Source organism: Molothrus ater, chromosome 18 (assembly GCF_012460135.2).
Source record: "Molothrus ater isolate BHLD 08-10-18 breed brown headed cowbird chromosome 18, BPBGC_Mater_1.1, whole genome shotgun sequence".
Lineage (NCBI taxonomy): Eukaryota > Metazoa > Chordata > Aves > Passeriformes > Icteridae > Molothrus > Molothrus ater.
In genome coordinates, this window is record NC_050495.2 from 2,480,550 (window position 1) to 2,508,228 (window position 27,679).

At 41.0% G+C, this 27,679-nt stretch overlaps 1 protein-coding gene across 2 annotated transcripts in view; it reads left to right on the forward strand.

Moving 5' to 3' along the window:
- SBNO1 (strawberry notch homolog 1) overlaps positions 1 to 27,017 on the forward strand; it is a 31,376-nt gene extending 4,359 nt beyond the window's left edge. For both annotated transcript variants that reach the window (XM_036392914.1, XM_036392915.2), the window contains exons 2-32: positions 2,062 to 2,195; positions 2,630 to 2,734; positions 3,560 to 3,869; positions 5,581 to 5,681; positions 6,787 to 6,883; positions 7,963 to 8,123; positions 9,093 to 9,226; positions 9,374 to 9,464; positions 10,407 to 10,568; positions 11,073 to 11,208; positions 11,288 to 11,393; positions 12,582 to 12,735; positions 12,824 to 13,006; positions 13,218 to 13,315; positions 14,158 to 14,309; positions 14,834 to 15,031; positions 15,297 to 15,467; positions 15,556 to 15,725; positions 16,441 to 16,572; positions 17,675 to 17,810; positions 18,233 to 18,345; positions 18,447 to 18,518; positions 18,961 to 19,060; positions 19,558 to 19,632; positions 19,888 to 20,034; positions 20,113 to 20,207; positions 20,343 to 20,435; positions 20,834 to 20,971; positions 21,464 to 21,540; positions 22,254 to 22,447; positions 23,313 to 27,017. In XM_036392914.1, coding sequence (XP_036248807.1) covers positions 2,064 to 2,195; positions 2,630 to 2,734; positions 3,560 to 3,869; positions 5,581 to 5,681; positions 6,787 to 6,883; positions 7,963 to 8,123; positions 9,093 to 9,226; positions 9,374 to 9,464; positions 10,407 to 10,568; positions 11,073 to 11,208; positions 11,288 to 11,393; positions 12,582 to 12,735; positions 12,824 to 13,006; positions 13,218 to 13,315; positions 14,158 to 14,309; positions 14,834 to 15,031; positions 15,297 to 15,467; positions 15,556 to 15,725; positions 16,441 to 16,572; positions 17,675 to 17,810; positions 18,233 to 18,345; positions 18,447 to 18,518; positions 18,961 to 19,060; positions 19,558 to 19,632; positions 19,888 to 20,034; positions 20,113 to 20,207; positions 20,343 to 20,435; positions 20,834 to 20,971; positions 21,464 to 21,540; positions 22,254 to 22,447; positions 23,313 to 23,455 — 4,176 coding nt within the window. In that variant the 5' untranslated portion in view covers positions 2,062 to 2,063 and the 3' untranslated portion in view covers positions 23,456 to 27,017. The remainder of the gene's footprint in view (positions 1 to 2,061; positions 2,196 to 2,629; positions 2,735 to 3,559; positions 3,870 to 5,580; positions 5,682 to 6,786; positions 6,884 to 7,962; positions 8,124 to 9,092; positions 9,227 to 9,373; positions 9,465 to 10,406; positions 10,569 to 11,072; positions 11,209 to 11,287; positions 11,394 to 12,581; positions 12,736 to 12,823; positions 13,007 to 13,217; positions 13,316 to 14,157; positions 14,310 to 14,833; positions 15,032 to 15,296; positions 15,468 to 15,555; positions 15,726 to 16,440; positions 16,573 to 17,674; positions 17,811 to 18,232; positions 18,346 to 18,446; positions 18,519 to 18,960; positions 19,061 to 19,557; positions 19,633 to 19,887; positions 20,035 to 20,112; positions 20,208 to 20,342; positions 20,436 to 20,833; positions 20,972 to 21,463; positions 21,541 to 22,253; positions 22,448 to 23,312) is intronic.
- The last annotated feature ends 662 nt before the right edge of the window (positions 27,018 to 27,679 follow it).

Genomic DNA, 27,679 nt, shown 5'->3' on the forward strand with positions numbered 1-27,679 from the left:
TAGTCCAGATCCCTTAACTCTCAACCAAGTTTTAGTCCTGTCTTCATTGAGCAGTGGGGTGATCACAACTCCATACAGACCAAGCAATTTCTTAACTGATGGTTTTGCCACTGTACATTCAGACATTTTAGGTTATTTGTCCTTTGAACCAAGTTGTTACCCTGTGTGGAAGGGTGCTCATGCCTCTTTCCCATATGGACACTGTGAAGTTATTTTGAAGTGTTTTGGAGCTGTTTTGATGGGGTGACCTGTGTGAATTCCCCTTCTGTAGAGAAATTCATCTTCAGTAGCTGCTCTCAAGTTCTGAACACCAAAAGTACTGAAAAGCAAAAATTTCATCTTCAGACTTAAACCTTCCTCCCCTCACCTGTTTCTGGTTAGTAAACAAAGCTGCAGGCTTCTAAACTTGGCTGTGATGGTCACTGGGAAGATTTTAGTCTGATGAAGTTAAGGATTTATCCTACCTAATTAATGTGTGTGTGTATAGATATATATATAGTGCCCTTTTTTTGAGAAGCACAATCTTTCTGGAATGACAGGTGAAACTAAAAGGCAGATCTTAGCACTTTTGTTGACCCATTCAGGATTCTGGGAGACAGGCTAGTGGCTGGTGACATCCTTTAATGGTGCTGCCATAGCAATTAAGTGTGCTAGATGACTTAAAACTCCTTAATTTTTTCTCTACCTCATAGCAACAAACAAGGCCATTCTGCAAATTTATTTACTCACCTCAAGTGCCTTTAAGAAAGAGGAGTCTGGTTCTGACAAGCCAAAGGTGTTTGGTGGGGCTGTGTGTAGCCAGTAGCAGTCCCACCAATTGTTTGTTGCTTTGATATTGTTGGAGCATCTTTAAGTCTTTGCTACATTCAAATGCATCTTCCCCTTGTCCCAGGATCTTGCCCTTGTGGTGCCACCATCTCGTGAATTGTGAGTATGAATCCACAACCAAAAGGTTTCTCCCTGCTCTTGCACAGACTAAAAGTGGGAAGAGTAAGAACTGAGTGCCTGAGGCTTAGCTTATTACAAGAATTACCTGTTCTGCTAAAAGTGCTGAGGAAGATGTGTGCCCAGCCAGCTGGATGTGGCTCAGCTGTGCATGTAGAAGGGAATGCTGTTTGTAGTCTTGTGAATGAACATCTAAAATGCCAACAAATAATTTTGTCCTCTTACCTATTTAGAGTAGGTGTTTGGCTACAATGGCTTCCAGTGTTTTATTCCCAGTGGGTGTTAAGGGGTGTGGAGGGTGAGTGAAATTAAGATCTGCTTGAGGTGTATTTTAGACTGTATAAGCAACAGCTCAAGTTCTGTGAAATAATTTAATTTTTTTCTTAATACTGAGGCAGATGGGTTTCCTTCTTAAGCAAGTGAAATGTGTTATCTCCTCTCTTCGTCTTTAAATATGGAGTATTTGGCTTTTTAATAAGTTTTTATGCTGTCTAGAATAGCTTTTTGAAATTAGCTTTGCTTGTCCTACACATAAAGGAGTCTGTGACCTGATGTTAGTGTCCTATTTAATAAGCAGTTACATACCATAATAGTGGCACATTTGTTCTCTCCACTAAGCAAAACAAAATTTCTCCAGTGAATGAATGTAACCTAATGTAAGGGCAAGCAAGAAATTAAAGCTTTCCTTATAAGCTCTTTATCACTAACTTGTTACAAGATAAAGTAAATGAGTTTTAATTGTGCTTCCCTCGTGCAGTTGCTTCACTGACAAAGATGGATCATTAGCATAACATGGGCTCACCATTTCTGCTCTTGGTATTTCTTGTAATGCTTGAAAATGTAGTGCCTCAAAGACTAGAAGAGGTCTCAAGTTTATGGGTGTGGTAGCATTTTCTGTAGTAAACTATTTAATTCTCCCTGCTTTTGAATGTGGTGAGTATGTTGAAAAGCCTACAAGTAAACGAAAGAACCAGAGCACATCTAGAAAGTGACTGTGTGTACAAGAGACTGCACTGTGAATGCCATTAAATGCAAGAATTGGAGTTGTGTGTGGGTAAAAAATAAATCAGTTCAATGTACTTGTACTTACAGTTTCATTTCTTTTTTTTTTTTCAGAGATGGTGGAGCCAGGACAAGATCTGTTGCTTGCTGCTTTGAGTGAGAGTGGAATCAGTCCAAATGATCTCTTTGATATTGACTCTCCAGACGTGGTTCTTGCAAATCCAGCACCAACTCCAGCTGTTCAGCAGGTTAAAACAAGAACATAGGGATTTGTTAGAGCTTGGGTTTGCTGTGATGAAGGGGTTAAGGGATGCTGTGCATGGCAAGTGGTTGAAGCATGTGGAGTTTTCTTAAGTTTCTTGCTTCATAGTACTGAGATGGGAAAATGGCTTGTGAATTAATTTGAAACTTCCATACAAAAAAGCAATGTCAAACACTTGAGGTCAGTACAGACAGAAATGTGCTTAATTCTGGACATGACATGGGGACATAATGCCAGGTATCCATGGAGAGCTCTCATGTCATTGGGGTCTAGCTGCTCTGCGATAAAATGCATGAGAAGTATCATGAAATACCGTGTTAAGCTCCACGATGGCCTTCACTCTGCCAGAGTGTAGCCACTTGAGGCACAGCCTGGGGACAAAAGCCTGAAGGTTTCATTCCTGCTGCCTTCCCTCTGCAGTCGGTGCCGCTCAGCGCGTTGGAGCTGGGGCTGGACGCTGAGGCTGCAGCTGCTGTGAAACAAGAACCAGAGACTGTCTCCACTCCAGCCTTGTTAAATGTTCGGGTAAGAGCTGAGCTGCTGCTCCAGCCTTTGGGTGGGGAGGGGGCTCAGCTTGGGCTGGGTGCCCACAAAGCTGCTTTTTCACTCCTCCACCTCAGCTGCACAAAGGCTGCAACACCATGGTGAAAGGCTCATGGGTTGAGATAAGGACAGGGAGATCAGCAATTTGTCATGGGCAAACCAGACTCAACTCGAGGAAATTAATTCATTGCCAGTTAACAATGGAGGAGGAAAATGAGGAGAACAAATCTAAAAATACCTTCTCCCCACTCTTTCCTTTGTCCTGGGCTCAACTTCACTCCTGGAATCCATGGTCCTCCAAGGGCTGCAGGGGAGCCCCTGCTCCAGTACCTGGGGTGCCTCCTCCCCTTCCTTCACAGACCTTGGTGTCTGCAGGGTTTTCTCACATATTCTTGCTCCTCCATCCCAGCTGCTGATGGTGTAAGTTTTTGCCTGTTGTTAAACAAATGCCTTCTCACAGGCACTGCCAGTGACACTGAGTGGCCATGCCTCGGCCAGCAGGGGGTTGGACTGGCTTTATCAGATATGGGGGAAACTGTAGTGGTCATATCTTGACCTGGGTGATAAAGTTTTCTTTACCTTAAAATCTAAAAAAAACCTTCTGAAATATGTACAATGTATTGAGAGATACTATTTGCTCAGACTGTTGCAGCACAAGATATTACTCTGGCAGCTTCAGCATCTTATTTGAAGACAGACAAGTGTCTTCTAAAAACTGCTGTGTCCTGTGTGCTAACTGAAGTCTAATAAAAGTTGCTCTTTCTTTTTAACCGTTTTCTGAAAATTTCCCTGCTTCTGTGTTGCCAGCAACCACCATCCACCACAACCTTTGTGCTGAATCAAATAAATCAGCTTCCAACTCTGGGGACGACCATAGTGGTGACAAAAACGACGCCTGTCACGACCTCGCGGCAGACGATCACCGTGGCCAAGATCATCCAGACCAGCACAACCACCCGGCCCTCGGTGGCAGCACCAGCAGTTCGCAATGCCTTGACCACTGCACCTTCCAAGGACCAGATTCAGCTGAAAGATCTGCTCAAGAACAATAGTCTTAATGAACTCATGAAATTGAAGCCACCTCCTAATATTGCCCAACCAGTAGCAACAGCAGCAAGTGAGTTTGCTTCCTTTGTGATTACAGTATTTATTTAAATAGTGAGATAAGAAAGATCTTTGCATGTCGTGGATTTTCATTGATTAGTACAATATCCTGGTAAAATGAAGTGGTTCAGGAAACCTGATAAATTTCATTCTAACTGTAGTAGTGTTAGAATTCAGGGCAAAGAAGTATGAAATAACAGAGTTAAAAAATTAAACTCTTGTTTTGTGGCATGGGACAAGGAAAATGACAGATTGCAGCTGGAAAATTGGTAAAAGTATTTTGTGACCATTACTGAAGTCTGTTAGCTATGTTACTGGAGTCTCCACCAGTTCCTGTTCTAGCATGTGCTTGGAACTACAACAAACTAGTACTATTTTCTATTTAGCATCTTCCAGACTAGATTTGTAGCACATAAGGTGTTTGTGTGAATTGTCTCCTGCAAAAGGAAAATCTGTCCCTTGGTTTCATTGGAGGCATCAAATCTATTGTTTAAGAAATTAAGTCCTAAAAACTTGCTGTTTATTTTCATGTTACTTCTAAAATGCTGCAGTAAGTTAAATGCCACAAGTCCTTTGTTATCACACTCCAAATCCTCATTTTGTGATTTCTTCTATAATATTTCCTTGTATGTTATTTCTAACATGTGGTCAACTTGTTTAAGGAAAAAGCTGCATGTGTGTGTCACTAACTCTTAAGTTGTTCTGATTTTAGCATATTAAGATCAGACTAGTTCACTTAGAAAATACCTTCAGTGCTGCTTTCTTTTCTGAAAGATGCACAGGCATTTTGTGGATTTCTGTTATTTTCATTGTCTCTGAAACAAGCTTTGCTGATTTTATAGGTGTGGTTGGCATAACCTATTTTTCTGTGTACAGAGAGAGTGCAATGCAGGAGCTGCTGTTAGAACAAAAAGCAGAATGTCCCTTCTTTGTCATTGCTTTCTCTTAGGGAGTGGTTGCCAAAACCCAAGTTGGGACATGAACTGAAGCTGGGGCAGGGAGTCAAGGAAGTGAGGAAGAGGAGGGGAGAAAGCAGAAGGGGATAAGTCAGTGTTATTAAACCAAGTGAAAACTCAGAGAAGCACAGAATAGGTGACACCAGCAGACAGTAACTGTTAGAGTGGGACAGCTGCAGAAAACAGTGCAATCTGTGTAAAGTGAAAAGGAAACCTGCAACTTCTAGAACTGCATTCCTAATCTTATTTGTGTTCCTGTGTCTCTGCATCTTTCCTTGTTTTAATTTAAAAAAATGGCAAATACTTGTAGAAAAGAGAAACTCTTGAAAGGAAAATGGTCTTTTCATATAATTCAGGCAGCAGAAGTTCTAGATGGGAAAATATTAAGAAGTTAAATTATGCAATGCCTTTGAGGAAAACATTTATTTGTGCAAGTGCCCTAATTGTTTTTAGGGGCAATTATGCTCAGTTTATTACATGCATTGATATGATGGAAACCTGACAGCTGCTTTCAATATTTTGCATCCATCCTTATGTAAATTATTTTAGTTGTGTACTGAGCCTTATTCCTAGTTCCTTGCAAATGTGACTGAAGACAGGAAGGTTAATAAATGGTCTTCTTAAAGGATCCTGTTACAAATTTGTTCTTAAAGCATCATTGTGCTCCTGGATACTTTAAACTTCTCTTTCAGCTCATTAATAGAGCAGCATGTTAATCTGAGTTGATGTTTGGAGGGAATTCTGTAAACCACAGCTTTTCTTTTGCAGCTGACCTAAGCAATGGTGCAGTGAAGAAGGAGGCTTCCACAAAAGAGGTAGCAAGAATATGGATAAATGACATTAAAATGAGAAGTTTTTCACCAACTGTGGTAAGTGGCACAAATGATTCATTTGCCAAACCAATGTGTTGCTGGCCATAAACAGTTGTGGCAGTTCCAGGAGTTACTCATGCTTGTCTTGTGTGTGGTGGAACTGTCAAGTGCATCTGTTTGTTCAAAAGGTCAGTTGCTCCACAAGGTGAAACTTGGTTAGATGAGTGAAGTTAACAGCTGTGCTGAGCTTAGATAGTAAATGACAATTTCAAGAAATTACTGTCCTTAGCAGAAGCTGGTGTGGGCCAAGAAGGGTGTGGCTCTGATTAAAGGTGATAAGCACAGCATTTCCTCTGGGTTAAAACATTTTCTTTTCAAATCACTTGCAGTGAGGAAACTGAAAGACTTCCCCCTAGCATGGCTGTGCTTCTGGGCAGTTAAATTGAAGATGTAAATTGAATATCATTCAATTTTCTAAATGTAATAAAATTACATTCTGATGCTGTAAACATTTGAGTTTTGGCATCTTCACTGATATCTGGGAAGGCTGATGTTTGGGAGGAACTGTGCTCCTCAGTGACTGCCATACAGAAGGGGTTTTTCAGATCACTTCTTTTGTATTAAACATCAGCAGTTGTGGAAGATGTTTGATTTTTCATCTGTTGAGTGCTTTACAAATATTTATATTGGGCAGGGTCACAGTGAATGGGTAACTGTCAGGTGTCAGAGAATACTGGACAGAACTGACTATTTAACTATAAAGTTGTGAAATGGTGTCATGAATGTGGAACTGCAGGAGACCCCGGGGGAGTACTTGAACATTGGGGCTGTCATGTTTTCAAGGCAATTTCCTTTAAGTCATAGTCTGGTTTTAATATGCAGTAAGAAGAATTTCTTTTTAATTCTGCTTATGTGAGTTTGGAGTGCTTGATCTCCTTGCAAAGAAGAGGAAGTTCTCTGACTTAGTGTCTTTAGAGGGTTGTTCAGAGTGTAAGAAATCTACATTTGTGTGTAGTTTCCTATCGATTCGCTGGTTTGTTCCCTACGTGTGTTAAAACACTGAAGTGCAAGTTTGTCCTCATTTCCTTTCTCGTGTTAATTTCCAGGAGATGGAATATTAACAATGTACTGTTTGACTAACACAGGTATTTCTCAATTCTAGAAAGTGCCAGCAGTAAAAGAAGAGGAGGAACCTGAGGAAGAAGATGAAGAAGAAATGGGCCATGCAGAGACCTATGCTGAATATATGCCAATAAAATGTATGACCTGATCTTCTGTTCCATCAAAAGGCTCCATGCTTTGAGAGTTCATTTATTTACTCTTGTGTAATCACTAACACAGCAAATAGCTACTGTCTGAAGTTAATAGGACCTGAATGTGTTGTGGGTTTTCCTAGGAAATTTTTCTTCTGTAATGCTTAGATTTGGAAGATGAGTGGACTTTTAAAGAGGAGTTCTTCAGTATCATTGAACAGTATTTGTTTCACAGATATGACTGATGAACTAAATCAGGCCTGGTTTTTTTACCTCTGTTAAGATGCCTTGTGCCTCAGCAGAGGAAATTTTGTAAAGGGATTCAGTGCTCACTATTACACTTAGGAATCTAGTTTGAGTCTTTTGGTGTGAAATCACCCTAAGTACATTCTTCCTGCATTGTTCCTGGCTGACTACTTAGAACTGGCTCCTTTTTGAGTGAATCTTTTACTGCTGTTAATTGCCATCTCCTCTTTTTTCTCTCTTCTTTGTTGTACCCATTGACAACAAGCTGTTATCTTGTTTGCTAAATTCAGTGACCTGCTGTAAAAGCAAGGCTTTTTGCAGGGAGTTTGTAGCTAAATGGTTAATTTTTATTGGTACTGATGAGATCTGTCAGCAATTAAACCATGTCTGTTCTAAATCTTTTCTCCTCTCATTCTGCTTAAAAATGGCACTATATAAATAGTGAGAAGAATGTTGCTTTTGTGATTCTGGCATCCTGAGACTGCTTCTGGCCTTTTTGGGAAAACAAGGTTCAGACTGGTTTTTCTCAAACAAGTCCAGTACACAAATACTTTAATTTTCTGGAAAGTGAATTTTATCTAATCACATAAAAATTGTGGGAAGGTGATGAGAAGAGAAAGTTAAGATTGCAGTTATAAATTCAGATTAATGTGTTCCTTCATATGCAGTGCAGTTCAACACTTGACAGATTGTTGCAATGAGACATAATCATTGTTGAATTCAGCCTTTGTAATCACAATTGTAAGTTGTTTGGGTAAATATATTAACTTGTGCTGCAGCAACAGAACTCTGTATTTTGTTTTCATCTCCTGCCTTCCTTCCCCTTCTTTCTCCACCAGTAAAAATTGGTCTACGTCATCCTGACCCAGTAGTGGAAACCAGCTCCTTATCCAGTGTGACTCCTCCTGATGTGTGGTACCAGACATCAATATCAGAGGAAACCATTGACAGTGGCTGGTTGTCAGCTTTGCAGCTGGAAGCAATCACTTATGCAGCCCAGGTATGCCAGACATCAGCACAGCTTAAAAGCTAACAGAGAATTTAAGAAGAAAAACTAAAATCTGACAAGTGCAGCTATGTCAGTTTTACAAGGAGATAAAATAATAAGAGCTTAAAGGTTTGAGTTGCATTAGAAGATGGCAGGTGAGCTTCAGCTCAGATAAATGTGAGGTAATACACCCAGGAAAATTTCCTCTAAACCACTTGCATGATGGTGATCTTTTAACTGTCTTAGAACATGTTAGTAATTTTTATTTCTCTGAAGTAATTTAATGGCTGCAGCAGCAGCAGGCTGAGAAAGCCAGCCCTGTCTGACATCCTTGGGGAGGAATAGAGGACAGCACTGGGTGTTACTTTGCTCTTGGGTTAAACTTCAGTGTGCCCAGCCCAGATGTGTGTGCAGTGCTCTGCGTGCTGGGGAAGGAGGCAGTGGAGTTAGGGGACAACTAAAATGGTCACAGGAGGGAAAAGCTACCTCATGAACAGAGACTGGGACACCTGGGGCTGGAGGGGAGAGGAAGGAATGGGAACGAAATCAGGGTTAAGATCATCCAGAAGTGAGTGATATCCCACAAAACCAGAAGCAAAACAGACCTTGGTGACACTGACAGGAGATTGGTTTACAATGGGTAGATTCAGAGCACTGCATTCCACAGGCTGTGCAGGTCTGGGCCTTGCTGCTACAGAAGGCTGTACAGGAGCCTATCAGTGGGTTAGGAAAAGGCACAAATTATTGGACAGATGCTTAGAGCAGTTCTGGGTGCTGAGGGAGGAAAGGGGAGAATGGATCACACAATGCAGTTAGGGTGCTGTGCTCTCCCTAAATAAAATCCCCTCTTCCTGCTTCCAGGAGTTTGCTTGGACCACTGGTCTCCTCCAATAGGATGTTTCCTATGTTTGCTCTTTTCTGACAATCCCCTGTGATGTGTTCTGGAGAATGGGTACAAGTTTTTTGTTCTTTCTCCTACAGCAACATGAAACATTCCTGCCCAATGGAGACAGAGCTGGATTCTTGATAGGTGATGGTGCTGGTGTAGGAAAAGGAAGGACCATAGCTGGAATAATCTATGAAAATTACTTGTTAGGCAGAAAAAGAGCAGTCTGGTAAGTGTGTCAGGATTTGTTAGAGCAGACACTCCAGTGACTCTATGACCTAAATTCAGGGTCATCTGTCTTCTGACAAATGTTCTAGCAACTGGCTGCCTTTGACCTGCTGTGACTTACAGAATGTGCTTTGTTTTGTATCCTCAGGTTTAGCGTGTCAAATGATCTGAAATACGATGCTGAGAGAGATTTGAGAGATATTGGAGCCAAAAACATATTGGTGCATTCATTAAACAAGGTGTGGAAACTTTTTACTATGTACAGTTGAGGCAAACCTTTAGGTACGCTTGTGTGACAAGTTGTGCATGTTGACTGTTTTAAGAGCAAGAATGTACTAATTTCAATAAATTTGCTGTCTAGGTCTTGTTTGACAGGCCTAAATCTTACAAAGAACCACACAGAGCTTTAAGTTAATCATGTAAATAGGCCTCTTGTAGGATTAAGTCTTAGCATGTGTGCTTTTTTTAAAAAAAACTACACTTCAAGCCACTACTGACACTACTAGTAGAATATTTTTTACAAGTTGAAATATTCTTTACATCCTTAAAGCTTTGTAGCATTTGAATTTTTTACTTTCTATCTCTCAGTGCACATTTTATTTATAATGCTTTTTGTGTGTAATACTTGAATAATGGACCTGCTCAGTGATTTATTAAAGCAGCAGTGGTGTGTGCAGTTATTTTTGGAGACATTGCCTCTGCTCTGGATTAGCTGCTTAAATTGTGAAGTGTGATTACTGGTTGAATTCACTGAACTTTAAAATTTGGTTTAAGTTGGTATTTTAGCTTTGTGAATTCTTACTTTCCAAAACAAGGCTGTAGAAATCCTCATTTGTGGTAGCAGCTGTAAATACACTTGAGGTATTGTCTCTTAAAGGGATACATTGAAACTGAAATCTCAATTGTATTTAAACTAAGGAAACTATGTAGCCAAAGAATGTGGCTGCTAAACTTTTGGAACCTCAGATTTAGTGTTCCTTAAGTCAATGTTTAAGTGAGGCCCTGTATAACCCCTTAACCACATTGCCATCAGCTGTGCCCTAATCATGGTGTGGGGTTATGGGTGGCTCCAAGTGTCCCCACCTTTCAGTTTGAGACCACCAGCATCCCTTCATCATCTGGTAGGTGGGATTGAGGAGGGGTCTCTCTTGATTCATTTCTCTAATTTCTATTTATTGCAGTTCAAGTATGGGAAGATTTCTTCCAAACATAATGGAAGTGTGAAGAAAGGGGTCATCTTTGCTACCTATTCTTCTCTTATTGGGGAGAGTCAGTCTGGTGGTAAATACAAAACCAGATTAAAGCAGCTTCTTCACTGGTGTGGTGAAGATTTCGATGGAGTTGTATCCTTTTTCTGGAATTCATTTGATTATAATGAAATTGCTATTTCAACTTGTATCTTTAAAGATTTTTAGGTATTCTTTATTTGTAATGGCAATCAGTTGTGTGCATGCTCTGACATTACACTTAGTTTTATAAACTTTGTGCCAAACACATTGCCATCAACTTGTTGCCACTCAACTCTGCTACAAGAGTGAAGTTCCTAGTGTTTTCTATATCAAACCTATAAAATTAAACAATTGTCTTTCAGAACTCTAAGTTTACATTGATATTTTTAATAGATTTATTTAAATATATATTTGGAGTATCATCAGCATTTTCAAGAACTCCAGTGTGGCAATTTGTTATCTAAATGTTTTCCCAAGGTTTTTAGTTAAAATGACCAATGTCTGGAGTTTACAATTTCTGCCTGCCCCCTATTGTAAGTAGTAGATTTTCTTGCCTTCTGTTCCAGCTCCTCATTCTGTACATTAGTGAGACAAAGCTTTTCCTTAATTACTATTCAGATTGTATTTGATGAGTGTCATAAAGCAAAGAATCTGTGTCCTGTTGGTTCATCAAAACCAACAAAAACAGGTCTGGCTGTATTGGAACTTCAAAATAAACTTCCAAAAGCCAGGGTTGTTTATGCCAGTGCCACAGGTATGTACTGCTGGGTTTGTATGAAGTGTTTCTGGATGGTTTTGCTGGCACTGGTACAGATTTATCTTTCTCTTTTTAGGTGCATCTGAGCCAAGGAACATGGCATATATGAACCGTCTTGGAATATGGGGTGAAGGAACTCCATTTAGGGAATTCAGTGATTTTATTCAGGCTGTTGAAAGAAGGTAAAGTTTCAAAGACCTACAGCAGAATGCACAGGGTTGTGGCTGACTGTACTCCCAGTTCCTTGTCTTCGCTCTCTAGTCCTCTACAAGCATGTCCTGTCACACTAAGGACTCTGGCTTCTAAATCTAGCAGAAATGTTATTTATCATAAGTGGTGAAAAATAAGTTATTTCCTTTGTTCACAGAAAATTTTGAGAGCTTTAAAAGCTTTCTGGGAAAAGAGGGCTCTCGAAAATGTGGGGGTTAGGAAAGCAAAAGACTTTGCTGCTCCCCATGAAAACACCTTGTATTGTAGTGAGTATGCTCAGTGGAGTTAATGGCTTCCCTCTTTGTAGAAGGCCTCTAATGTTGATGCATTCATCATAGGCAATTTAACAGGAGGTAATCTTGTGCTTGTTGGCATAAGAACCCAGTTCAGGGAAATTCTTTGTGCTCTTACAAGGTACTTGGTGTTTCAGAACATACTAATAATACTGAATGTGAGGGGTCAGGAGAAAAGGCCATTGCTGCATTCTGTGGTGGGTGAACATCTTGCTTTGCCTACTCAAAAAGAATTTTGAACACTACAGAATGCACAATAGGCTTTAGGATACATCTTGTTTACCATCTACATGATGTGTGGTTTTTCTGGACTCTGCCAGTGTAGCCTCTCTTCATTACTGGGTGCATATCCCATAAGCAATAATGAAGTTAGAGCCCCAAGCCTGTGAGTAGCACTTGGCTGTTTTGCAGGTGACTCCTGTGCTCTCAAGGTGTTGCTGTTGAAGAGAACTGAAGTTACTTACTAATTAAATCATTTTCATATCAGCATAAATCTGAATAACTTAAAATGGTTTGTATTATTTCAAATCATTAGCAGTTTATAAAATTAGAATGCAAGAATTTGCTGATATTTGGACCAAGTTTGTTATCCAGTTCAAATTTCTAAGTTACTGTCTCCTAATCCATCCTAGGTCATTTAGGAAAAAAGTAACTGAGTTTTACCTCTTGGGATACACTTAACACTTACAAGGCAGGGATACAGTTTTATGTAAAGACTAAATTTCAAATTATTTTGAAAACATATTCCTTCACATTTATAAGCTGGTTTTTTCTAAAGTACTTGGGGTTGTGTTTTGAGGCGTTTTTTTAAACAAATCCTTGTTCTTGAAAATTCTAACACGGACTTAAATTGTTCCTTTATTTTAGAGGTGTTGGTGCCATGGAAATAGTTGCTATGGATATGAAGCTGAGAGGAATGTACATAGCCAGACAGTTGAGTTTTTCAGGTGTAACTTTCAAAATCGACGAAGTTCTGCTCTCACAGGAATATGTTAAAATGTACAATAAATCTGTGAAACTGGTAAGAACCCTGTTTTCAATTTGCTTTCTCTGTTGATTTCTGGGAGGTTGGAGTTGATTGAAATGTGAATGCTCCTTTTCTTGTTCAGTGGGTCAGTGCTCGAGAGAGGTTTCAGCAAGCGGCCGATCTCATCGATGCCGAGCAGCGCATGAAGAAATCCATGTGGGGTCAGTTCTGGTCAGCTCACCAGAGGTTCTTCAAGTACCTTTGCATAGCCTCCAAGGTGAAGAGAGTGGTGCAGCTGGCTCGGGAAGAAATCAAGAATGGCAAAGTAAGTTGATCAGGACTGATTTTTAAACATTTGTCTTAAATGTAAAGCTATTAGATTAAATTTTTATATATATATATATAAAATACAAATATTTTCAGCCATAGTAGGAGCATGCTTTTGTTCTTCATGGTATCTAATGAGCAGAAATTCAGGCAAATTAAACTTACAGCTCAGTCATAGTGACAGTGTCTGGTATTCATTTGTCCTTCAGTGTGTTGTCATTGGCCTGCAGTCGACAGGAGAAGCCAGAACATTGGAAGCTTTGGAGGAAGGTGGTGGGGAACTGAATGACTTCGTTTCTACAGCAAAGTAAGACTGAATGTTAAAACTGTTGTTTGCAAAAGTAACCTTCATCCAGCTTAGTGTGTGTGTGTGTAGTCATTTGTCCTTCTGTGTGTCAAGTGTGCATCAGTGCACACAAGGTTGGGAGTCCTTTAGTAGTGATGTTCTTTACTGAAGCTGCCTGTACCTAAAGTCTGGCAGCACTGCTCAGGTGAGGCAGTGATTGTCTCCTGGTTCTCCTGGCATTCCAAACTGACATTTTCAGGTGTGAACAGCTTGTACTGTTCTCAAACTAGGAGCATGGGGAGACCTGCCAAGTGTGTGCTGCATTTGTACCAGAGCAACTGTGCACCTCCCCTTGCAAGAGGAAATAATTAAACTGGGAAGTGGGGAAGACCACTGTATGAAAACTGACAGTGAGGGGTGAAGGAAAAGGTGGGGCCTGTTAACCTTAACCAGGATTGAGAAGTCACACTGGGAGGAGTGGTGACTTCTGCCCTTAATGTCGCACTCTGAGAGAAAGAGCTTCAGCAAGTTACAGACCATGACTTCCCTCTTTGATCAGAGGGACCAGAGCCAATCCCAAGGCTGCCTTGCTGAAGATCTTAATTTATCAACTTAATTGAGCAATTAAAAAATGGCAGTAGCAATGCCCCTTGTTACACAAAACAAATTTAACAAGGTGTAACAGTGCTGTAAAAGAGATGTGTCCTGCTTTTAAGAAGGTGACAAATACAGTGGGTGATAATACAGAGAGTGCCCAACACAAGGAGTCATTCTTCAGAGAAGTCAAGCAAGCTGTTCAGTGTTACAGGTTTGCACTTTAAATAAATGCAAATTCCACTGAGCAACCCTTTTTTCTTAAACAGAGGAGTATTCCAGTCTCTTATTGAGAAGCACTTTCCAGCTCCTGACAGGAAGAAGCTGTTCAGCTTGTTGGGAATTGACCTGACTGCTCAAAGTAATAACAATTCACCCCGGGACAGCCCTTGCAAGGAGAACAAAGTAAAGAAACGAAAAGGTAATGCTGGAGTTCCTGCACTAATGCTACAGTGAAAATGGCAGCTTCAGAGCTGCCTAAGAGTCAACTTTGTGTGGGGAAAAAAGGGAATATCTGTACAGTCATCCTTGAAAGAGAATGTATTGCAGATCTCTTAAGGCTAGAGGTTGCCATTAATAGATGCTATATTTCTGATAAGCAATATAATCTGTAAATTTTAGTTATTTTTCCTCAAAATTGGGTTGATCTGCTACGGAACCATATCCCAAAATGCTTTGTCTGTGTCAGGTCACTTCTTGAGGTAGTCACTCAAGTAACTTAATTTATCTTGAGGCTCAATGAAGAGAAGCCTAATACCACCCCCTTCCCAAACTGCTCATCTTAAAAACTTGGGAGAGAGGTCTTGCCTAAAGCCTAGATTCTTTTAAAAAGTTCTGTTTTCAAAAGTTGAATATTTTTCTAGTTTGTATGGTAAAACAGACCTCAAAGTGTGTAGACTACAAGGTTTAAACTAACTTCTCTTTCTTCTGGGATGATGGAATTAGGTGAAGAAATAAGCAGAGAAGCCAAAAAAGCCCGCAAAACAGGTGGCCTTGCAGGGAGCAGCTCTGATGAGAGTGAGAGTGAGTCTGATGCTTCAGACAATGAAGAAAGTGACAATGAGAGCTCCAAATTTTTGAGTTCTGGAGACGATGATGACTTCAACCCGTTCAGAGATGAATCCAGTGAAGATGATGAAGATGGTAAGGCAGTCTGAGTGTTTCATCAAGAAAGTAGCTGTGTTTGCAGAGAGTAAGCAGAAAGTCTTCCCAAACATTCCAGTGAGCCACAGATGCGTGTTTACTAAGCAGGTAGTTTAGTTCCAGTGATGTGGAATAAGTAGAATGTGAAATTAGATTTGTACACTGGATTTCAGACTTGTAAGTCACTTTATGCAATGAGAATGTATTTGTTTCAAAGGGATGGATGGCTGCTTAGTAAACGTTTGAAACTTTTATTTAACTTCAGATCCCTGGTTGATTAGAAAAGAGCATAAAAAAAATAAAGAAAAGAAAAAGAAGAAAAGCATAGACCCAGATTCTATTCAAAGTGCCTTACTAGCCTCTGGTCTGGGATCCAAACGACCCAGCTGCTTCACTTCCACTGTTGGAACCACCACTTCTAGTACCAACACGTCTGGTAAGAGCAGCTTGCTTTGATGTTGATTCATTTCCTAGCAGTTAGGCAATAAAATTCTAAATCTCAAAGAGTCTTTCTTAACTTTCAGCAAACAGTAACACAAACAGCAGCTTTGTAACGAGTCAGGATGCTGTTGAAAGGGCCCAACAAATGAAAAAAGAACTGCTGGATAAACTGGAAAAGCTGGCTGAAGATCTTCCACCTAATACACTGGATGAGCTTATAGATGAACTGGGTGGTCCTGAAAATGTTGCAGAGGTAGGCTGGTGTTCACATGTAAAGAAAAAAAGTGTGTTTTTAAAGAGGTTATCAGTTTTAGACAGTGATCTCAGGAGAGAAAGCAGAGGTTACTCTGCTGATGCCTCTCAATAGAAGAGAAATTTGAATATTGTGTCAGAATACAGGGGGAGCTCTGAGTGGGTGAACACATTATTTCTGAGATTTGATAGCTTCTGCTTGGGTAAGTCACACCAGTTTCTCCTTTGTTTTACTGTGGTCTGTTTCTCTGACTGGCTGGAGTCAGTTTGCTGCTGGTGTGTATTAAACAGACAGGAGCTTAGCTCATCCTCCAAGGCAGTGGAGATCAAGAACCTTTATGTGTTGATGAAAAGCCTGATTAATTAATCTCACAAGGACTTCAGAAAAATGTCTTTAAGCTACCTGTTTTTATCAAGTAGCAGCATCAGTGTGATTTAAAAGACCCTGTTAGAATCAGTGGCAGCCTAAGCTGTCTGTTTAGCTTATTTTCTTAGTGCTGCTGGTAAATCCCTTATGAACAGTGCCATTATACACCATCATTTCTACACAGATTTGCTCTGTCATATTCCACATAGCAGATAATAGTGGTTTGCACTCAGAGTAAATTACTGAGCATTTTAATGTGGGTGCATGGATAAATAATGCAGCTTGGAGCTGTTGGTGCTGGGCTGGGTTTGGCGTTGCCCCCTGAGGTTGTGTTCCCTCCCCTCCCAAGATGACCGGCCGCAAAGGCAGAGTGGTGAGCAACGACGACGGCAGCATCTCCTACGAGTCAAGGTCTGAGCTCGACGTGCCTGTGGAAATCCTCAACATCACAGAGAAGCAGAGGTTCATGGATGGAGATAAGGTAATCTTTGAAAGACTGCATGCAGGCAAATCTGCCAGATGCCATAGGAACTCTGAGCTATTCACCAGTGACTGGCAGGTAGTGTAGGTACCAGTTAAGAAGCACTCTGCTGGTTTGTTTTTCAAATCAGTGAGTTTAAAGGTCAGGCTGTAGTTTGGGTGACCTCTGAGGCCCCATGTGCCAAACTGAAAGCTGGCACCTTCAAGCTGGTTTTGTAAAACAATTACGTGTTTAAAAGGTAGGTTTGTGGTTCATATCTTTGATTCATTGATCTGGGTCACTGTGCACCTCCCCTTCCAAGAGGAAATAATTAAATTGGGAAGTGGGGAAGACCACTGTATGAACACTGACAGTGAGGGGTGAAGGAAAAGGTGGGGGCTGTTAACCTTAACAAGGATTGAGAAGTCACACTGGGAGGAGTGGTGACTTCTGCCCTTAATGTTGCACTCTGAAAGAAAATCCTGACCTGAATAATGGTAGAATTGTGTCTGATAAAAGGAGTGGGGGGAGAAAGGCCTTCCCAGTGCTTCACTTGGGCTGTGCTGCCACAAGAGGGCAAATGGAGTAAATGTCACTGTGCATGGAACTTGTGTGGTCCCTTGTGACACTTGAGGGTAAAAACTCGGGTTCCTGTAAGTGATTTGTGCACAGTCCAAACATTTACATTCTTTCAAGGCAAATGCATTCAGGCACTGGAAGGGCTGGATCCTCTTCCCTGTACAGCCTTAGCAGCAACATTTTGTCTTTTCTGGTGTTGGCAATTGGAGCAAGCCTGTGTCCCTCCCCTTTTCCCTCAGAGTACAGGCCAGTGTCAGGGAGCCCTGCCCTCTGGGATGGCAAGTCTTTGTTTGCACAGAGACTTGTTGGTGAAAAGTAAAGCAAACCCCCCTTCTTTCACTCAGAAAAGTTCATTAGCATTTCTAACTGTGATACAGAAGCCACACCTTTGCTGCCCTCCCCCTGCCTTGGGAGTAACAGTGCAATCATTCCAGACCCATGTTTGGTAATAGTTGTAAAACAATACCTTTTTTTTTTTTTTTTTTGGACACTGAAGCTTGATCTTGGCTTTATTGCTAACTAAGAGCTCTTTTCTCAATCACAGAACATTGCCATCATCTCAGAGGCTGCCAGCTCTGGTATCTCACTGCAAGCAGACCGCAGGGCCAAGAACCAGAGGCGGAGGGTTCACATGACCCTGGAGCTGCCGTGGAGCGCGGACAGAGCAATCCAGCAGTTTGGTAAAGCACTCACTGTGTCCTGACCAGCAGACCCAGGAGTGATGACTGAACTTACTGCTAACATGGAGAATCAGATGGAGCAGGCATCCTCCTAAGGACCCCTCCAGTCTCTTGTACCATGAAGAAAATTAACTTTATCTCTGGTCGTAGCTAATGGTCTTAAAAGCTTTGAAAGAAACCTCACAAACAACCCTAGGCTGCAGCTTTGGAGTTTCATTCACATGTGAAGTGTCTTTATAGAAGTTGCCACCATTTTTAGAGTATCTCTGTGCTACTTCTGTTTGCTGTATTACAGCAGAATCTAATTTTTAAGCAGGATTAAGTTCTACCTTTTTTCCTTGCTCTTCACAGTTCACATTTTATTTTAAAAATTCTATTTCACTGAATATATCTAATTTGCATGCTTCTACTTAATTATCCAGGAAGAACTCATAGATCCAACCAAGTGACTGCTCCAGAGTATGTGTTCCTCATTTCTGAACTGGCAGGAGAGCAAAGATTTGCATCTATAGTTGCAAAAAGACTGGAGAGTTTGGTAAGATGTTTCAAGAGGTCTGATCCTTCCTTTGAGAAAAATGCAGCTTGGATTTCTTTTTCTTAAAAGTTGTATTTCATGACAATGATGTGTCTTAACAGGGAGCCCTCACCCATGGGGACAGACGGGCCACAGAAACTCGAGACCTCAGCAGATTCAATTTTGACAACAAGGTGACAATTCTGTTTCTGTTGGAGAGCTCATACTGTGGTGCTTATTCCACAGGTGACCTGTTGAGGAAGGTTCCTCTCCATCCCTTTAACTCCATCCCTTGCTGATGGAAGGCCTCTTTCTGTAACCCATAATTCTGTTTGTGAAGCCATGTGGAACACACATGTGTAAATCACTTTTCTGCTCTTGCAAACAATCAAAGTCTTAAGTAAATGGTGTGTGTCCTTTAAGCCACAATGAAAGATTAATTTGGCAGTTCTAATTAAAAATTTAGACTGGGCTGTTTGCAGTTATAAACTGCACTACATAAAGGTGATAAACAATTCACTATTTCACAGAAAAGCTTTTAATTGTGAATTATAAATACCTGTTAAACCATGTGTGCCTGGAGCTGTGGCACAAACACTGGATGCCATTGACAGAACAACTTTCTTTTTTACACAGTATGGCAGAAATGCTCTGGAGATTGTTATGAAATCCATTGTGAACTTGGACTCCCCAATGGTCTCACCTCCTCCTGATTTTCCTGGAGACTTCTTCAAAGGTAAGGCTGTGACACCTTTTGGTCCTTCTCCAGTACACAGAAAATGGAAATACTGTTAGAGCTGTAAAACATTGTTACAATTTAAAATGATCAGCTGAGACAGATGGGAGTAAATGCCCAGTGAGAGTCTGTGCACGTTGCTTGAATGTTGAAGTTCACACTTGAAACCAGATCTGTGAACTCTCAGTGTGAGGAATGTTCTGTATCTGCCTGGCCAGTGTATTACAAACAGATTTTTATCTTTATTTTCCCATTGCCTTTTGGAACTGTTCTCATGCATGGGGCCATTGGTGCTTTCCCCTTCCTGGGCTTCCTGCAAGGACAGAAGGCAAAGCTGTGTCTTGGTTATTGATGTATTTAGGTAGAAACTGCAATAATGGGAAGTGAGGGGTGTCAGAGGCTTTGGAATCAGATCCTATGGCTCAACAAGCTGTGACTTCACTGGGTTATTTTTAGATGGCAAAGCAGCTATGATTGAACTTCTTTCTCTTTCCTAGATGTTCGTCAGGGATTGATTGGTGTAGGCCTGATAAATGTGGAAGACAGATCTGGAATACTGACCCTTGATAAAGGTACTTGGGTGTTCAGTGCATCTGTAGAACGTCCCTGGGAGCATCTTTTGTCATGACAGTGCATTCCCAGCTTTAGAACTGAACTTGTAAGGAACTCTCTAAAAGTGAGCTTTTTTGAAGAACCTAATGTTTTCTGCATTTCTGAAAGAATGTATTTAAGTAGTGTTTGTAAGAATCTTTGAGTACTGATTGAGGGCTTGTGGTTATCAGACTTAATCTTTGCCCTAATACATGCATTTCTTACTCTTTTTTAAGATTACAACAATATAGGGAAATTTCTGAATCGAATTCTTGGCATGGAAGTCCATCAACAGAATGCTTTGTTCCAGTACTTCTCTGACACGTTAAATGCAGTTATTCAAAATGCTAAAAAGAATGGAAGATATGACATGGGCATCTTAGGTGAGTAAATCATTTCACAGTGCTCTTGAACTTCAGTGAGAACAGAGCAGCAGAATAAAACTCTGCTTTCCTTTTCAGACTTGGGCTCTGGGGATGAGAAAGTGAGGAAGGCAGATGTTAAGAAGTTTTTAACTCCTGGATATTCTACCTCTGGACATGTGGAGCTGTACACAGTAAGTTAATCCTTTATCATCTCTGTAGGAACTGATAACATTTGCCAGGAGGTTTTTACAGTGTGTTCAGTCCCCAGGTGTGTAACTATTTTCAAGTTGTTCCCACTCAAATACCCCTGCACTGCTCTCTTGTAGATCAGTGTGGAGAGAGGAATGTCTTGGGATGAAGCAACAAAGATCTGGGCAGAACAAACAGGTCCAGATGATGGATTTTATTTATCACTACAGGTAAGATTCTTCTGTCTCTTGGACTATGTTCAGAGGTTTTGGGGGCTAAACTGAAAAACTTACTTGTTCAGTTCTGCAAAATACATTGAGTCTTACATTCACTTTAATTTTAAGATTTTTATAACATTGAGTATGAAATTCTTCCTTTTATCTCCTCAAGATATTTCCTGATGGGAATATGAGCCCAAATTAATAGCTCTTAGTTAAACCTGCACCAGGAAATTGTGGTTTCACTGTGAGGTCAGTGTGGATTTCTGTGTTCTAGAGGTGTATTACTGTCCTTGGTTGTACTATTGCACACTCCTATTGCTCTGTAAGGAACACAATATGGAATCACTTAAGCAGATAATTTCATCATGTGTTAATTCAGGAAGTTTTTCGTTTGTCTTTTTTTTCAGATAAGAAATAACAAGAAAACAGCAATTCTAGTAAAAGAAGTGAATCCTAAAAAGAAGCTTTTTTTGATATACAGACCAAATACTGGGAAACAACTCAAACTAGAGACATGTGCAGACCTGAAAAAGAAATATAAGAAGGTAACCATTAAAGTTATGCTTGTTTTTTAATTTAGAAAAGTTTGAAAATAATAAGGGCTTTTTTTTTTTGTGTTTATGTATAATTTTGACAAGTCAAAAAGTAGGCTTCTTTCTCCAGAAAAGAGCTTTTATTTGGGTCTTTTTAAGCAGGTCTACATGATTTTGGCATTCCTATATCCATTTCTGAATTTCTTTCTGAATATAAATTATCTGTGGTGTAATAAAAAATGAGGTTCCTTAGGGGTCTAGCATGTGTTGAATTTGCAAGAACTTAAGGAAACTCACATCAAGTGGATTATTGTAAAAGCTCTGAGGTTCTGCTCATCCTTTGGTATGGATAATTTGAAATTATTATAATGTAGGATGCTGTACCTCTGTACACCATCCTGATGCTGGTGCTCCCTCCTTTCTCATGATACCAACCCAATTATTTTTATTCTGTGTAAGTTTTGATGTGTTTTACTTCATTCCCACTTTGGATGATTCTTCCAGGTACCTTCTGAGGATGCTCTGCCACACTGGCTGGAGCAGTACAACTCCTCTGCAGACACCTGCACCCACGCCTACTGGTCAGTGTTTGTGCTTTAACTTCACTGTTTCACTCTGGACTGGTTTATCCCTGCTCTTCTTCTGTCCCTCCTGTAAAGCCTTGTGTTTCTTGTGTAAGGGAAATAGCCCCATGACCAGTCAAATGACCCAACTTGTGAGATAACACAAAGCTTTGTACTTGCCCTGAAGTCCCTGTACATGAGATGAGTGTTAATGTATAAATTACACTCACAGTGACTCCATAGTAACTTGTGCTTGAAGTGTCTTCATGTGTTCTGTTACTGTAGTCTGATAGTTCAAATGTTGTTGGGGGGAATGTTTAGAGATGAGATGGATGTCAGAAACAGCTGTTCCTCCTCTGCTGCCTCCTGTGTGGCTGAACTCAGCTGGTGGCTGAATTCCTGGGGAACTGCATAACTGGTAGAAGTTTCAGATTAATATTGGAGCTTCTGAAGTACCCTGATCAGATACCAGTGTCCTGTAACGTTCTCCAGCTCTCAGGTGACCTCAGTGATGTTATCTTTGACTCAAAGCTCTGTCTGTGCATTTTGTAGATGGTGCTTAACTAGGCCAGGCCTTCCCAAAGCTTTCCCATCATCTGTTCTCAAAGTGTCCTTCCCTTGGTGTGCGTGCTCAGCTCTGAATGCACGTTAAATAACCACAGGTCTCATTTTTAGTGAAATGAGAATTTAGTTTGCAGCATGGTTCTGAAAGCTTTTCTGTCTGCCTGCAGGAGAGGCAATTGCAAGAAGGCAGGCCTGGGGCTGGTCTGTGAGGTGGGGCTGCGCTGCAGAACCTACTACGTGCTCTGTGGCTCCGTGCTGAGCGTGTGGACGAAGGTGGAAGGAGTGCTGGCCTCCGTCAGCGGCACCAACGTCAAAATGCAAATCGTGCGCCTGAGGACAGAGGATGGGCAGAGGATCGTAGGTGGGTGCCTGGGCTGCTCCTCTGCAGCCCCTCAGAGCTGGGGTGGCTCTGAGTGCTCAGTGGCCCTGTGCTGGCAGCCACGTGGCTGAGTTTGGATAAAGGTGTTTCAAAGAGAGCAGGCTTGTCTGCTCTGGAGGGGCAGCTTTACTATGGCAGTACTTCTACACAGAGGTTAGTTTCTTTTTCAGCCAGGCTTTGGAGCATTTAATCTCAGTTCTTTGGAATTACTGCAGCAAAAATGTCATGCACAGCCTGCTCCAGCCAAGGTTCTCTGACATCATAATGGCTCCACTTTTCCCCCCACTTTTGGCAGTGAATAGTAGGCCTTTGAAATAATTGTTTTCATGGTTTTTGAGCTACTGAAAGTGTGTTAGAATGACTTCAAGATAATTGTCTCTTGACTAAACCTCATAGTGGAGCCCTCAAAACAGGGACCTCAGAAACCAAACTCTCCAAATGTTTTGTTAAATGTGGACTTCCTGTGGATGTGCCAATATCATGGCAGCTCCTCCTCTAGTACCAGTGTCCTAGGATGTTGGAAGTGGGTTTTTCCATGTTTAAACTTTCATGGTGATGTAACTTCTGTGAGACTAGGAAAGCAAAAATAGCTGACTTCTCATGACAGCAGGTAACGTGAGAATAAATTTTGTTGTCAGGCAAAATGAGAACTTCTTTCTCTTGCTTCACAACCTAAAGGATGTGAAGGACTGAGGAGCGGGACTCGTGGCTGTGCTGATTAGACTTGACATCAGAACAGTCATTATTGAATGTTGCTTAAATTAAAGGGTGCAGTCATCAGCCTGAGCTCTTAACAAACACAACTGATGGTGTTTTTATGAAACCATTGATGTGTTGCTGTTCTCAGGTTTGATCATTCCTGCAAATTGTGTGTCGCCCCTCGTGAACCTCCTGTCGACGTCCGACCAGTCGCAGCAGCTCGCAGTGCAGCAGCAGCAGATCTGGCAGCAGCACCACCCCCAGAGCATCACCAACCTCAACAACGCATGAGAGGACAAAGCTACAGGTGTTGACTTTGGTGTTTGAGGAAAAGGCTGTAAAAGCATATCACTTGCATAAAAATCAGGGACAGATTCCAAAGAAATATAACTTTTTCAGTTCAGTTGTGTCTCAAATACTTTGGGAATAAAGAGATCTAAAAAGGTTGGTAGAACTGAAAGCCAGCAGTTGTTTATGGTGGTGCATCTGTCTTTCCTTATGCTCTCTGTAGTGCTTCCTGTTTGCTTTTACTTTTGGCCTTTTAAGCTACAAACCACAATTTGTTTGAAAATGCTTGAAAATCCCCAAGCAGGCTTTATTTTTATCTTGTCATACAGTGCTCAGGGTTTAACGCAGTGCATCGATGCCATTGCTGTGGGAGATCTCGAATGCATGTATTGAGTATATCTATAGAAAATATATATTGGGTTTTTCTCTTCAATTTGAGTTTATAAAAGCATGAAACCTAGAGGTTGCACATCATGCATTCAGGTTCCTTCCCAGTTTCTGTTTGACAGTGCATGTCTTTGGAAACGGGCATGGACGGCATAAACACGAGAGACAGGAATTCAGAGAGAAACACAATCTTAGTTGTACAGCATTGGTTATTGCATTTTTATAGTGTTTATACCCAGGTGTTGCATTTTTTCTGGTTCTCTCCTGGGAGTTATATATTTGAGTCTACAACATGTTCTTTTTGTGATAAACATCTTAAATTAAAATTAGTTCATTTTTAATGTATTAATGGTATTCCTAATGTGTACTGCAAAGATGGCTGGATGCCTGTTTTCCTTAAATTGAAGCATTTCCTTAATCTGAGGTGGTTATGGAAACTTAAGTGCAAATTCACTTCCATCTCGCATACAATCTTATATTTTTTACTTCATTAACATAATTTAATTTGTCACTTTTAAGATGAAACCTTACTTGAGCTGTAAATTAGAGAATGGGAAACACTTGAGGGTTCCGCTGTATGTGCTGTTTCTGTTATGTTTAATATGTTGTAAGACATTGTAGAGTTTATCTGGAGCTGTTTAAAAGAAATTGTAATGTACAAATGTGAATAGTCACTTATCTATAATATGGGTAAGTTTTGTTTTGCCTATAATAGTAGATGTTTATAAGAAAGTGAAGGACAATGTTTGTCATTTCTTGCTTGCACAGGTTGCACTATTGAAAAATTGAGATTGTATAAACCTGTCCAAAAAACTACAAGATAATGATCTTGTAGATGTCAAATAAAAGTTATTGTACTAACAAGAAGTGGAGTCTTGTTTAGGCAATCACCATATTCCAAAAAAACTAACAAGTCTGTACAATTGGAATTGGACAGGACTTGGCATGTTCCTGCTCTAACCAGGCTTCTGTCTTGCAGCCCAAACCTCTCGGCTGAACTCGCTAATGAGGCCAGAGCTAAACTCTGTCTAAAGCTCCCTGTGTGTTTAAGGAAGGCTCAGCTCAGTTCCAGAGCAGGATGGCTGCAGTGTGGCACCTCTGAAGCACTTGGTGAGCCACTCAAGGGTCAGAGTGGGCCAGAAGAAGGGGGTTCCCTTATGGAATTATCCCTTATTTATTCCATAAATCCCTTATGGGATTATTGCTCCTGAGGCTCATTAATGCTCCCTGTGCCAGCAGCTCGGTGTGGTCACCAAGGGAAGGAGGGAAGGGAGACTTGGCAGGGAAGGAAGTTTGCCCAGTTGGTCAGGAGGGATGAATCCCCTGCTCCTGCTTGGGATAACTGGAAATGCAGATCTGGAATAAATCCTCTGCCCCCCCTGTGCTGCTGCACCTCTGTAAATCCCTGGGATGCAGGTGCTCAGTGCTGGGGCATCTTCAGTGTGCTGGGAGCAGGGGAGGGGAGCTGAGCACTGTCAGAGCACTGGCAAACTGCAGAGCACAGGCTCTGGGGGAGGCTGTTCCTGTGTTCTGTACCCACCAGGGGATGGATTTGGCACCCATTCCAGGAGCAGGGCTGGGGTTTTGAGGAGTGTGTTGACAGATTACTACTGCAGCAGACAGCAAACCAAACTGCCAGTAAGGACAGGCTGTGTGTGGCTGCTGCTTCATTGTTACTTGCTGTAGAAACTTCTGCCATCTGAGATGGTGACATAACATTTTAGGTCTTGGTATCCTCAGTAAAATAGTTCTGGAAGTGGTAGACTCACAATTAGTGATTTTTAATTTTTTTTAATAATGATTTAAATACACTCAGTTCCTAAGTGCTCTTCTCAGCCTGGTGTGCTCACTTTGATTGTTGGGATGAGCAAATCTGAGATATTCCCTGTATTGATGAGCAAACAGCACTATTTTGCTTCAACCTTTTAAACTTCCCATGGACTTGTGTCCCCTGGAGGGGAAAAGAGCTGACAGTACTTCTAAGATGCATAAGAACTGTTCCTGTTCCAGAAATCCATTCCTCTACTTGCTCCTCTTTGCCTGCTCCTTGCACCATCACTGCCTTGGCTTTGCCATCCATTTACTAACACAGCTGCAGCCACGGCTCTGGACTGTTGTAACATCTTGAAAGTTAACATCAAAAAAAAGAAAACAGCTTTCAAGCCACAGCAATATTTTCTCTCTTGAAAATTCCTACTCGGTGCTTGGGGTGTGGATTTTGGCATTTGTTCCCTGCATGAGCTGCTGATAAAGCTTGGGGAGAAAGGGAATGTAAATTGCCCTGGATGGGGCAAGAACAGTGGCTGGTGTCCCTTTGCAGCACTGCCTGTGAGACAGACATCTTCCTTGGGGGGAAAACAAGACCATTTATTACATCATAAACGACCAGGCCAGGCAAGGGTGGTCTCTGTATTTTCCTGCTTGTGGGGTATTGATCTGCTTTGTACCAAATGAAATAGAAAATGCTTTGTACATCTGCAATGGCCATAAAGCCTATAAAGGACAGAGGGCTCTGGTAACAGGGGCAATGCCACGTGCACAATGGCAGCAGCTTCTGTACTGTGTGGATTTTGGAATTGTGCTGCAGAAGGGGAAGGTGCATACTTGACTTGATTTGGGAACTGAAAACCCAAATTTTGGGTTCTTTTTTCTAACTGTCCCTTGACAGCAACTCAATTATGACTTGTTAACTAGTTTCATAATTAAGATATGTCTGGCATGATAAATGCAATTATAACCCCCTCAAAACCTCCTTGCACTGCAAGTATTCCACTTTTTCCAGTGGCTGTGTGGTTCATTGGGAACACACTCCTCTTGTAAGGACTGAGAGTTCCCCAAAGATGCAAGTTCTCTGTTCCATGTGTAGTATTTTCTTTGTAAATGGAGAAATCTCTGCAACCTGTAAACGCTTGTTCAAGTGAATTATCAAGGGGTTTTGTATTTTTCTTTTGTGTTTGGAATAACTTCACTCGGCTCCCAGTGCAGTCTGTACATAAATAGAGCCTGTTTGTATATAGAGGTGTTAAAGGCTACTGAATTATTGAATGTAAATAACTCTCGTTTTCCTCTGTGGTTTTTTCCTTCATGACCTTCCCAAGATGTATTCCTATTTTCTCAACCTGCCACATGGGCAGCTTGTGTGTACTTTGAAATATATATAGAGCATATATAAACCTTCCAGGGTGTGTGTGTACATTGTAGATCTTATGTGTTGTCTTTTTTTTTTTACCCAAAACTTCATTGTCTGTCTCCCATGATCCTTTTGATGCTCTGTGGGTTTATTCTACAATTTAGTGTAAAATGCATTCCCTTGAGAGAAATGGACCCAATGTCTTTCAGTGATGCATGTTCACTTGGTGGCTGTATCACAGAAACAAATAATTTGAGTTTTCATACAGATTGTTTCCTTCAGTCTTTTCAGTATTTCAGAACTTGAGCTTTAATCCTAGAAACATTTCTATTTTCTTCCACTTACTGGTATCCCCAGCTGTGCATTCAGTCAGTTCCAAAAATCAGAGTTCTAGAATTAAGTTCTAACACATCAAAGTCTATTACTGCTTTTATATTAAGTGTGAGCTGTCTTAAAAGTGCTCTAGAATGGCAGTGATTGAGAGCAGAAAAGAAGTGTCTATTGTAGCATTTTCCTGGGAAAATTCTGAGCTTCCTCTCATGTGCAAAATGAGCGTAATGAAACTTACTTACCTTGGGGAAAAAAACAGTGCAGGTTTTTAATTGCCAGGTAAAAATAATCTATTTCTGTCGGGGTTGGAGATGAATAAGAAATCCCATTCATTGTCTCTCAGTTATCCCTTGAGCTTGCAGCAGCTGTCCCGTGGGTCT